General features: G+C 25.6%; 3 protein-coding genes across 3 annotated transcripts; 1 reads left to right on the top strand and 2 right to left on the bottom strand.

Moving 5' to 3' along the window:
- On the top strand, window positions 1-2,168 carry LOC112600251. The gene is made up of 3 exons (XM_025347436.1): window positions 1-30; window positions 186-1,848; window positions 1,978-2,168. The coding sequence occupies exons 1-3, from the start codon at window positions 1-3 to the stop codon at window positions 2,166-2,168; spliced, it is 1,884 nt and encodes a 627-aa protein (XP_025203221.1).
- A 2,792-nt stretch (window positions 2,169-4,960) lies between these two features.
- LOC112600250 lies at window positions 4,961-8,003 on the bottom strand. The gene is given in 11 exon segments (XM_025347435.1): window positions 4,961-4,975; window positions 5,067-5,206; window positions 5,267-5,540; window positions 5,795-6,019; window positions 6,090-6,312; window positions 6,375-6,506; window positions 6,569-6,933; window positions 7,498-7,650; window positions 7,708-7,834; window positions 7,926-7,969; window positions 7,971-8,003. Coding segments are annotated over 11 exon segments (1,731 nt in total).
- A 4,301-nt stretch (window positions 8,004-12,304) lies between these two features.
- Window positions 12,305-12,980, bottom strand: LOC112600248 (SCAN domain-containing protein 3-like). Its single transcript, XM_025347434.1, has 2 exons — window positions 12,906-12,980; window positions 12,305-12,793 (listed from the first exon to the last, which is right to left on the bottom strand). The coding sequence occupies exons 1-2, from the start codon at window positions 12,978-12,980 to the stop codon at window positions 12,305-12,307; spliced, it is 564 nt and encodes a 187-aa protein (XP_025203219.1).
- Window positions 12,981-13,282: the final 302 nt, after the last annotated feature.

Genomic DNA, 13,282 nt, shown 5'->3' with positions numbered 1-13,282 from the left:
ATGTTAATCAACGAATCAAGGAGCATGAAAGTAGCATAGTTCATTCACGCTCTTCCGAATCTTATTTCTTAAAAACTCAAAACAAAGATATAGATTCACTGTTATTTTCAAATTTACAAAATATAAAAAAACAAAATATAAAAAAAAATCGACAAATTTTTGAAAGAATTATCGCTGTTATAAAGTTAATTGGAAAACGAGGTCTAAGCTATAGAGGTAAAAGAAATGAAGCAGCATACTCTTTGAACGATCATAATTTAGACCATGGAAATTTTTTGGAAATAATGATATTGCTCAGTAAATATGATCCTATCATTTGCGATCACTTCAATACTATCATCAATAAAAGTGAAAAGAAACAAAAACAAAATAAGAAAGGCCGTGGAAGCTTTTTAACTTTTTTATCCAAAAATACGGTCCAAGTCGTTATAAATGAAATAGCATCAAATATTAAACGTACAATTGCTACCGAAGTCCAAAATGCTTCATTCTTTTCTGTTCTTATTGATACTACCCAAGATGTTTCAGTAATGGATCAATGTTCAATAGTTATTAGATACGTTTTTCATGATACAATTAATGAAAAATTAATAGCTGTTAAGTGTGTTCATAATTCAAGTGGTAAAGGTATGGCTCAACTGCTAAAAGAAGAATTGATTTCTGTTGGTTTGGATTTAACGAAATGTATAGGAAATTCTACTGATGGAGCGTCCAATATGCGAGGAGTTTATAATGGTTTTACTTCACATTTAAGTAAATTATCACCTGAACAAGTTCATGTTTGGTGTCATAGTCACGTTTTAAATCTTGTTATTTGCGATGCAACAAAAAATCCTGTCCAAGTAGCATCATTTTTTACTTTATTAAATAGTTGTGCAGTATTTTTCAAAGAATCATATTTGAGGATGGATATTTGGAATGAAGTTAGCAAAGCAAATTCAGATAACAGTCGAAATAAGCGTCTTCAAACCATTGGGGAAACTAGATGGTCATCAAAACAGACTGCTGTTGAGAGAATTTTTGGAACATTTGGAGATCCAAAAAGTTCTATGTATGTAGACTTGATAATTGCTTTCACTAAAGTTGTTCAAGAGGAAAAATTTAAACCTGATATAAGATCAAAAGCAAAACATTATTTAGATTTACTATTAAAATATGAGACTATTTTGACGGCACACATATTTATGAATGTTTTTAGTATAACGGGCCCACTATCTAGATATCTACAAACCAGTGGATTAGACCTTCTGAAATGTCAACAAATGGTAAAATCTGCTCTGAGTCAAATAGTTAAGTACCAAAGAGATATGGAAAATATAATAGCTAAAAGTGATAAATTTGTCGAATGGGTAAATAATCAACTAGAATTGCAAGATTTGGATAATGAAATTTATCTTCAAGAACAATTCGAAATCAAACGATTAAGGAAAAAAAAACGAATGACTGATGAATTATTAAACGATGACCCAATTAATGACGCAAAACAAAAATATACTGTTGAAGTTCATAATCAGGTAATGGATAGAATAGTTGAAAGTATGAATTCAAGATTTGTGAACAATAGTCCATTATACATGGATTTATCGCTTCTATCCCCAGTCAACTTCGATAGTTTTAAACATGGTTTACCAAAAACAGCCTTGAAAGTTTTCTCTAAAAATTTAATCCGATATACAGTCAATGATAATTTGGAAGAATTTCATCAAAAATTAAGAGAAGAATTAGTAAGTTTTGGTAATAATTGGGATAATTTAAAAAAATCAGTTGAAGACGAATATGATTTTGAAAATTTCGATTCTGAAGATGAATACCAAGAAATTGAAGAAACTTCCAGATTAAATATGACCTGTAAAACATGCAAAAATTGTGCTTGTTGCTGCTTGAAGTTATTAGTCAAATACAATTTGTATAGTAATGCGTATACAAATTTATCTTTGGCTTATAATTATCTTTTAACACTACCGGTAACACAAGTAGCATGTGAAAGGTCATTTTCAACACTCAAATTCATAAAAAATCGATTACGAAATACTCTAACTAATGAGAATTTGGAAGCCTTTATGTTGATGTCCGTGGAAAAGCGAACATTAGCTTCTATAGATGACGATATTTTAATAGACAGAATCGGGGAAACTAGTGAAGTTATGAGAAAAAACCTAATTATGTAAAAAAAGAATAACTTTAAGAATTAATTTTAATATATAGGTATTATATTAAAATGTGTACACTGTATCAATAAAAAAGTATCGTATATATTATGTGTAATTGTTTATATCTACATAAAATGTTGAAAATATTTTTTAAATACATTTTTTATCGTTATTATTTTTTTTATATACTTATGACCAAATTGTTGGTCTTCTATTAATTTTTGGCCTGGCAAAAAAAAATTCCCGGCCTGAAATATTAACCCAGTCCGCCCCTGGCTACATTTAATTTACTATAAATTAATTTTAGAAATTTATATTGAACATTTTCTACCTGATTAATATAGAGAGCATAATTTGATGACCAAACCATTGAGCCAAATTCTAAGTAAGACCTAACAAGTGAGAAGTATGACATTTTTATTGAGCTTATGTTTTTAAAATGTTTAGTGTTTCTGTAAATGAAACCTAACATTTAAAAAGCTTTATTTGTTACCAAATTTATGCGTGAGGAGTAAGATATATTGCCTTCAAGTAAAATTCCTAAATTATGTTGCCGAGTGAAAATAATGATCTTAAATTTATTGATATTTAATGATAAGCGGTTTTGTTTACTCCAAATTACAAGCTTGTCCATATTAGTCTGTAAATTAACTGCGTCAGGGAGAGATTTTATTGTGAAAATACTGTATTCAAGTCTATTAGGTATCTAGCTATTAAATTGAATATTTACTCTTATTCTAATGTATATCATATTCTAAGAATAATTGTATTTATGAATTTTCTAAATTATTTTTAAATAGCTGTAAGTATAAATATAACTTATCAGGTCTATTGAATTACATTTTCAAGTTTTTTGACCTAGAAAATCATTTTTTATCAATTGTTAAATAGAGGATAAATATTTATAAATAGCTAAATTTTTATATTTACAAGAAGCAAAATATATTTTTTTTAATTATTCTATGTCTAGAAAATACTAATTAACTATTTTTATTGACTATTACCTATTTTATAATTACTTATTAAGCATAATCTACTTTTATTTTATTTTATTGTACTTAATATTCCACATCAACCTCTTTTACTATATTTAATGTGTTAAATATATTAAATACAAGGAATATTGCTGTCGGGAGAAATAAACTATAATTAAAACTCTTGTTTAGATTGGTCAATAATTATATAAACTGTTCAGAATTGTTGAAATTTAAATTTATATCCCTCAAGCCAAACTAGGTCCACTTACACTCTTTATATATAAATAAACAGAACTGTATTATGAATTAATTACACTAATATCCATTAAATAGAACCACATGATCAGCTAATCATAATTAAATTTATTTATTAAATTTTAACTCTAGTAAGACATTTTATAATTTATATTTATTATAATATTGAACTTTTTACATGAATTATATTTTTATACCAATTAATTGTATTGTTATCATGACTCTGTTATTCTATTTGTCTTTTCTATTAAATAATCTTTATTAATACATAATATGTATATATATATATATATATATATTATATACATTTATAAATTACTTGTAATAGGCTTTAGTCGATTTGAATTAATAAAAGAAAAAAAAGTATAGAAAGTATAACATGTAATTTTAGGTATTTATAGTACTGTAATTATGTATTTCCTTTATAAGTCAGGCTTTTTAATGTAAATTGCAAACATTTCTATTTTTAATAATTTTATTATACATAATAAAATAAGATCATACTTTTAACTTTTGGTAAATACATTAAATACTTATCTACAAATAATTAGTATAATTTTAAATATTTCAATTCAGATTTGACAAAGAATGTTGCATATTAATTTTTTTTTAGCTAGTAATTTATTAAGATATAGCTTAGCACTTTCACACATAAATATATATATAAATATACATTCTATATACTTTTATTTATTGCATACTAGAATAAATTGTCTCTATTTGAGATGTTGACCTTTGTTGGTGTAAGACTATACACCATAGAATATTAGATAAGTTTGTATGTTTATCTTATTATTTAGTTTATTGTGATCTGTGAAGACAATTATTATTTAATTAAGCTATAGTGTTACTTAGTTTATTAATACATAATATTATAGTCATAAAAAATTAAGAGTGTCATTTTAAAAATATAATTGTTCACCAAGTGAATCTGGTCATCTGGATGATCTGCTGTTATAATCTTTAATTTATATTTCTAATGTTCTCTGGCTCTTTGCTAACAGTCTCAAAAACAATAATGTTAATTAGTGGAATAAGTTAAGTTAGTAAAGCATAGCTGTTATTTATAAAATGTAAATATTAAATTCCATTGTCAGATTTCCTGAATTGAAACACATATCAAATTATAAATATTTTCCACAAAACAGCATCAATATATTTGATTAAATCATTGCGACTTGTGCTTCAAAAATGGTAAAGTAAATATCTTGATACTTAAAAAATTTACCCTTTATTAGACTTCAAAATAAATGGCTAAGTCATTTTTAAATAGTTTTTTAAAAACAAAAACATATTTTTAAAAGATACACACTAAACTACACAGTTGTTATGTAGTTTTGAGACCTGTATAAAGTATGATAAACATTTTTGGACTAGTAAAAAATATAATTCTTTGTTTAAACATAATTATAGAAGACATTTGTTTGGTTAAACTATATTTATTTTTTTTTATCGTAGATATGCTTTTTGAGCTTAGTACAATGTTATTATTTTCTGACCAATACACCAATAATATTTCTTTCAGCAACAAGTCTGGTATAATAATCTTAGTTATCAATAGCAATAATTCTTTTATCTTTATAATTGTTCTTCCTTTAAAACATAAAAAAAAATACAACAGACAAATTAAAGTGTAATTTACATTATATGTACAATAATTAAAAAATGATACATACTTGAATTTTTTTTCAAGTTTTTTAAACTCTTCTTTCATACTAATTTTTAAATTTGGATCCAAATACACTAATGATGCCTCATAAACTACTTTTACTGAATAACGAGAACCATATGTATTCTCAAAATGGATGTAGTCCAACCATATTCCTTTTTAACCAATTTTAAATTAGTTTAAACAATATTGTAAGGAAAATAAATGATACTCACCAATGTCTTTTTCACCAAAATCAATGCATAGATCATTATACAATGTTCTTATACATTTTACTTTAGTAATTTTTGAGTTTTGAGTGTGTTCAATTTTTATCATAGTTGTAAATAATTGTTTACATTGTGGTTTTATTTTTTTAAGTTGACTAAACAATTTACGAGTTAAATGTATTCCATACTGAACCAAGTTCCATTCCAAATATTTAAGCCTGATTGCAATATTGATTTCTGGGAATGGAAAATGTGAGCCTTTATGATATAATTCTTGAAGCTAAATATAAATAAAAATATTTATAAAAAAATAATAAATAATATTAATTTTATAATCTCTGAATAATTATTGAAGTAGGTTGTAAAGCTTAATATCAATTATTTATATAGATATTTAATTATGATGGTCTACAAAATATACAAGCATTATTATTTGCATTAAGTATTAACGGAATTAGTTTTATTATTAGAGATTTAAATAATTATTTTTGCACGGGTATCAAGAAGTTATTCAAATATTAATACTTATTTTACCAATGTTGGATTATTGTTCTCTAAATAAGAAATTAGAATTTCCCATAATGGCATCGACTGGCTTTTCAGAACTTGAATACCAGTTTCAAAAACTTCATTGGCCATATTAAGATCGTCATTCCTCAAACAATATGATATTAAATGAATCCAGTGCTCTACATTATCTTTTATCACTTGAACTGCTTTTTTCAGAATCCTACGACGGTCTTCAATTACGTTTTCAGCCTAAATAAAAATAATAAAAAATTTTTATTTATATAAAATACTTATACAGTAATACTTTATGAAAATGTACCCAATAAATATAATGTTCAGCTTTATGTAATGCTTTGTCATAATGTGCTTCTAGAAAGACTCGCTCCATTGTTTTATTTATAAAATTTCTTATAGCCTCGTTTTTCATGAGATAAGATTTTCGAATTTCTATAATATGATCAATATAAAAGTTCCATAAGTTATTTTTATTTTTTAATGGCAAATATTTTTTCAATCCTTCTTCATAGGATTCAATGCAGCTTCTATATAGCAAATAATGTCAATATTAGAAAAAATAAATGTTTTCAAAGGTTAAAATACTGACCTTATACCATTAATATAATTTTTATCATAGTGTAATTGTTCAGTCTTTTGTATATAAATAATACCGCTAAAATTAATTTCAGCTAATTTTTTCCACATTAGTTCACTATGTTTATACTTTTTAACCATATCCCTTTATACAACAAATTTATTTATAAAAATATACAATCAATTTTATTAAAAATTAAGTAATACCTGACTATATTGCATTGCAGTTCTCCAATTGTTTTAAATTTTATTGCTCTGTCCAATAATATAATATGAAATTCGATATCACCTTCAAACTGTTTAATGAGGTTTTTATATTTTCCCATGGCAATCAAAAGAGAAGCACCTGCAGTCTTTTCTAAATGCTGTACTTCTATCCAGAACTCTTCTATATGTAAACTTTTACAATTTTTATGATGTTTTAATCCTTCAGCAAAATATCGTCTAGCTGAATCAACATCATTTCGGTTATCAAATGCATATGTTGCTGCAATTATATATACTTCAGGATCATTATGATATCTCAATATGATCGTATCCAATATGTTTCTACATTTAGTAATAAATAATATCTAAAATCAAAAATTTATAATGAGTAAATAAATAATTAATAGTTAATAACCAAAATCATTTTAATTTGACAATAAAATGAAAATATATTGAAACATATAATAATGGTTATTATTTCAAAATATATTATTAACATTAAAATGTTAGTAATTTAATATTTAAAAAAATAATATTAAAAGAATTGTAAACATTGTGTTTCATTATTTATTATTAAATTATTGGATGATTGATGACTATTGATAGTCCCCATATAAAATTTATTTATTTTTTACATGGATGATATTATTATTAAAATGAGTTATCTTTTATTTTAATGAAATAATCATCATTCATCATAAAAATGAAATTAAGTATTAAAGCTTTACAAATAAAAATATTATCTTAAATTACATATATGCAAAACAGCAATTATTTATATACATAATTTAAATGACATCATATTTGTTAATTATGTATAATAGTCTTTAAAGATTTCCAATAGTTTTGAAGCTAACATAAAATTTAAAAACATATCCTATCTTATATATTAAAACTAATTATCTTTTTTTTGTTATTTATTTACTTACATTATTTGAATGAAACTCAGTGTAAGCTGACAATGAGGTTTTTTCAAGAGGAAACAGTAGAAACATATGTTTGTACATATTATTGATACGATTTGATAAAATAGTAACTATACGGATGTTAATATTTTCTAGGTTAGTTTCTATAATGTTTTGCTGTAAAAGAAAAATTATAATAATTTAAATAATATCAACTTTCATGCTTATACTTACATCAATTTTTTGTAAAAAAGTATCCAGTATATTTAATTCAGCTTTTATTTGTTCTGATAACTCCTCTTTGGTGACCGTCTTAGATTCGATTTTCTGGTTAAGTGATCTTCGATCATCAATCAGCTTTCTTAAATTTAAAAAAAATAAATAAATTTAGTTATGAATTGTAGATAACTACACGCATTTTTAAATACTGGATAACAAAATGTATAAATTACATTAGTTTATTGCGTTTTATTGAACAATAATAATTAATGATACCTATAGATTTTAATTTCCAGATCGTCCACCGACATGATGAAAAACTTTTTTTTTCAATTGGCCAAGGTACAAAACCACAATAATTTGACTACAAAACAATTAACAGTTGAACACATAATATTAAACTAACCTCTTACTAGTGATGAATTCAATTTAATTATTTAGAAAGTAAAATAAAAATTTGTGTTATATCATTACTATGGAAGAAAAATGTTTATATCCGTTTGAATTGAAGTACACTATAACCTCTTTAATCCTTCACCTTCGGACTGAGGGCGTGGTCGGAATGCGAAACAGGTCGGATTATCAGAATATACAGAACATTTTTTTATTTACATATTATATACAAGATTATATCAGAAATTTATTATATTTTACATTACTTAGAAAAACAGTCAGTTATAGATTTTTGTTAAGCAAATGCCATTCTAGACTTAACTGCAATATTCCAAAATACGCACACTGATAGAAACGATACGAGAGAGGTCGGAGTACTAACACAGAATAAACAGAACGGAATCATTTTCATTTAACATGGGCTCTTATGGAAGATGATAAAATCATGTCCAACATTTTATAAAATTAAACATGCTGCCACGTACGGGGAAATAATTGACATTTTTCTTTATTCTGTGTAACACTGTAAATTCGTTCAAATTTACATTTAAAGTTCAAACCAATTGTTTTTCAAGAAATTAAATTTTTAGTTTCTACTTTCTATTAAAGTACTATTAAAGTATTTAGTTTATGTTCAACGTTGCGAGTAAATGAACAAAATAACACATACATATAATTTATTCGGAATGAGATCGTACCTCGGCGGCTGATTTCTGCGCATGGGCGTGGCTTTGTTTCACAGCGCTAGCCTTACGAGCCTTCGTGGTGGCATCTAACCGACGCGAACGAAAACTAGTCGCCGCCGAGGTACTATCTCATTCCGAATCGACTATAGCAGATTATTACTGTGACGTTACATAATCTGTAAGAACACCTCAAGTTTACATTTACTAAATTGAGTTAAGTAAGTTGTGAAAATCCAAACTTTTACTACAGTATAATTCAATATATTTTTTTTCATATATTTGTAATTATCAAAAATAATTTATATATAACAATTATTACAAATAATAACACAAAATATAACAATCAACACATTCTTAATAAAATCATCATATAATTTAATAGGACAATTCAGACTTGAAAGTTACAATGGAATATTAGTAATAAAAGAACATTAGTAATAATATATTTATAAAAAGTTACAATATAATAATACAAAATATTTTAAAAGTTCTGTTTGTTTGTGTTTATGCTTATAATTAGGTATTAAAATATTGAAACATTTTCAATAAAACAATTTTTTAAATAATTATATGATACTACTACTCCTTAAAAAATGCACTGCTTTAACCTCTACAACCCTTTTAATTTAATTGGATAATAAAATATTCATATTTTATTCGTATAAATATATTATATTATATTATATTATATATATTTATCGTGTCACCGAACCTAATATTAATTTAAGTTATTTGAATAAGATGAAATATTAGTAGTCCTAAATTACCTAAATTAGGTATAAATATTTTTATTGTGAAGATTTCAAGTAGTACAAAAAATAACAAATTATTAAAACAAATAACAATCAAGTTTTAAAAAGATCATTAGAAACAATCAGTGAAAAATAAAATTCAGAAAAGCTATATAACGTATTTCAAAATTGCAAATTAACAGTTGGTACCTACAAACCACATAAAACTTAAAAAAACGAAATATCTGTTTCCTGGAAGCACGTTTAATTTCTTAAAATGACGGACCGTTTTTGGCATAGAACAATATAAAAACGACACTCAATTAGGTGGGTGGTCTACTGTATCCCTACGGTATGAAGTATTGGATTCTAAAAGTTAAACCCTTATCCGTAATCTGACTAGATGTTGGTAATGTGTATCCCTATTTGTTACGATATTATAAAAATGGAAACCATTGCCCGCGTGATTTTCGCGGGTCTTATGTAAACAAACATTGCTAGAAACGAGCAAATTTGAAATTGCAATAGTTGCATTTTTTTTATAATTATTCAGTGTTCTTTCAACAGTTTCAACTAATTTTGAACAATATATTGTTCAATGATAATATTGATATTATTTATTTAAGTGATAACGTATGCCGCGCCCCCTGGAGACCGTGTTTAAAACCAATGTTACCCGATTTGGTTAATATCAGATAGTGTTTATACCCTGGTTTTTGGTCAAGCCTTAAGATACCGTTCTGTTTATTATGTGGTACTAAAGCAGACAAGCGATAAGGGAAATATTAAAGTAGCAATTAATTTTATATAATATCTTCTATAAAGTAGAAAATCCAAATTATATTTTTAAATTACATAGTATTCAATATCGATTATACTATGGTTGGATCAACCGGATCGGCGGACCAGCCGAGAGCGCATGAAAGGGGATTCTACTGTAAACAACAAATCAAACAATCACTGGCCACCTGATTTCATTATTATATATTTTTTTAATTATTATTATTTTTTAATATTATATTTAGATTATTTGTAATAAATAATAATATATAACTTGTTGGTTGATTAATTTATTCAATTTATTCATAGAAAAATAACAGAAATCAAATGGGACAAAGCTTATTTAAAAACATTTAATAAATAAAACTAATACAAAATAAAATAAAAATATTATATCTAAGCAAATTTGGTTTTTTTTTTATTATTCATGTATTTTTTTTTTTTTTTTTTTAATAGATGATCCCCTTAAATACTTTTTCGACATACCTAAGTTTAAAATAATACTATTTGGCTGCAATATATTGTTGAAATAGTATAAATAATACACAAGGTTTATTAATTATATATGTTTTTACACACTACAATTTAAGTAGGTACATTAATTGATTAGATGACACATTCCGATTACGGGTATGGCAATATAAAGTCTGAATACAGTCTGATATATGTATAAATGTGATGTTAACGTAGTTAGTCGAGTTATGCGACTGGTTACCTTTATGGATAAATAGTATAATATAGTTTATACGCTCGTACACCCATATACTGTTTTTTGATTAAATACATTTAACTATAATAACGTATCAGTGGCGTGCGGTTATATTTTATGTTGGGTAAGCGCTAAAATAAAATTTCAAGTTAAAACAAAAAAAGGTATTTTATTAATAAAAAATAAAAATTACAATCTAAAATTTATTTATAAACAAAATCTATTCGTCTTTCTTGTTTTATAAATTCGTTAATAACTTTATCATAAAATTCTGGATGATTTTTTTCTTTGTGCAGGAGTTCCTTTTCGATTGAAATTAATGATAATGAAATTAGTCTTTCTTGCCCTTGTGTAGATCTTTGATACGATTTGATACGTTTTAATGCCGAAAAAGAACGTTCAACTGAAGCTGTTGTACTGGGAATAGTTAAAATTAGTTGACTGAGTTTAAATACTTTTTGGAACGCCGATATTAAATCATTCATCTTAAATTTTTGACTAAATCATATGGACTAGTATTTAAAAATTCTTCAGATTTGTATAATACAATTAATTCATTTCGTAATCTAATAAAATCAAATATTTCTCCAAAATTTGATTCTTGCAAGTTTTCTAGAGCAGAATTTGGAAATTCGTTCGTGTAGTTTGAATATTTACTTGGGTCAATTAATGATAAAAATTCAAATTTATTTAAAGAACCAAATCGCGTTTGCAAATTTGTCAATATGTTATCAAATATTTCATTAAAAAGTACTTTGTAAAATGTTTTCGGGTCACGAATTTTACGCTGTAGTTCAAAATCGCCTTTATCTGATAAAACTGTTTCCCATAATTTTTCAAATAGATTTAACCTATAATTTTGCAGTTGACATTTAGTTTCTTCATTTTTTTTCACACAGTATAAAATATCTAAACGTTTAGTTTGTAATACTTCATATAAAATATCAGTCAAACTAAATATTTTACTAAATACTATTAGCAAAAAGTATGTTTGTCGACTATCTAAAAAATTGATGAACCCTTGAGATAATACTATCGCTTCATTATCCCAATCATTAGAATTATCTAATATGTGTTGAAAAAACTCTATGAAATATGAATTGTATTCGTGAACTGTATTTACTAAGCGAGAAGAAAAATTCCATCTAGTCGGCGCATTTTTTGGCATTTATTTTCTTGTAAAATGAGATAAAGCATATGTACGTTTAGAAGATTTAGTAAAAAATGATCCCATACCAGTTAGTGTTTGAAAAAAAATCTTACAGTCTTTTATATTTGATGCTGATTGTGAAAGTACAAGATTTAATAAATGGCTAAATAAAACAATGGACAAATAATGCTTTTGGGTAGAGCTCCTTTACTTTAACTTGTAGTCCTCCAACATGACCACTCATAACGGCCGCTCCGTCATAAGTTTGAGCTACTAATTTATGTTTTAATTCATACCTATTAACTATATCAATTACGTGTTTCAATAAACCATCTGCTGATCTATCAGCACTAACATCGACAAATGAGATAAAACGTTCATGTGCTTCCCCGGTTTCATGATGAACATACCTTAAAGTTGTTAATAATTGAGACAGATTTGTTATGTCTGAAGTTTCATCTAATAATAATGCAACAAAATTAGTATTTTTTATTTCTGATTCAATGGACGTTGATATGATGTTGCTAACTGAGCAAATAAGATCATTTTGAATTCTATTGGATGTACCACGGAATATTTTTGATGTTTCTAAATGCACGTTTAAAATAGAATCATAAGATGATAATACATTTAAACAACCGAGGAAATTTCCCTGATTGAAAGAATTAACTCTTTCATTGTGACCACGAAATGGTAATTCGTGGATCGCCAAAAAACAAACACAATCAATAAAACGTTTTAAAACGTCTCTCTTTTTTTTTTACCAATTCATTATGGCGTATTACATCTGAACGTCTTTGTTCATCAAGCTGCAAATCAATTCTAGATTTTCCAAACATTTTTAATTTTAAAACAGAAGAAATATGTGTTTGAGATCGTTCATGTTTTTGAATGAATAACATTTGTTAAATTATTTAAATTAACAAAACCACTATGAGACCAAACATTTTTTTCCCTGGTAAATAAAACACAAGGCCAACAGAAAAGTTCATTTAATTTTGCACTACCAGTCAACCATGGAGTATTTAAATAATTAGAAATATTAAAATGACGAATGTAAACTTTGTTTTTTTTTTTGTGATAAGATGTCAATTTTGGAATTTCTGGACATGGTCGACCATTTTTTACAATTGTTAATTTT

Source organism: Melanaphis sacchari, unplaced genomic scaffold (genome assembly GCF_002803265.2).
Source record: "Melanaphis sacchari strain LSU unplaced genomic scaffold, SCAv2.0 Contig62_pilon_pilon, whole genome shotgun sequence".
NCBI classification, from domain to species: Eukaryota; Metazoa; Arthropoda; class Insecta; order Hemiptera; family Aphididae; genus Melanaphis; species Melanaphis sacchari.
This window is presented reverse-complemented; position numbering and strand designations above follow the sequence as displayed.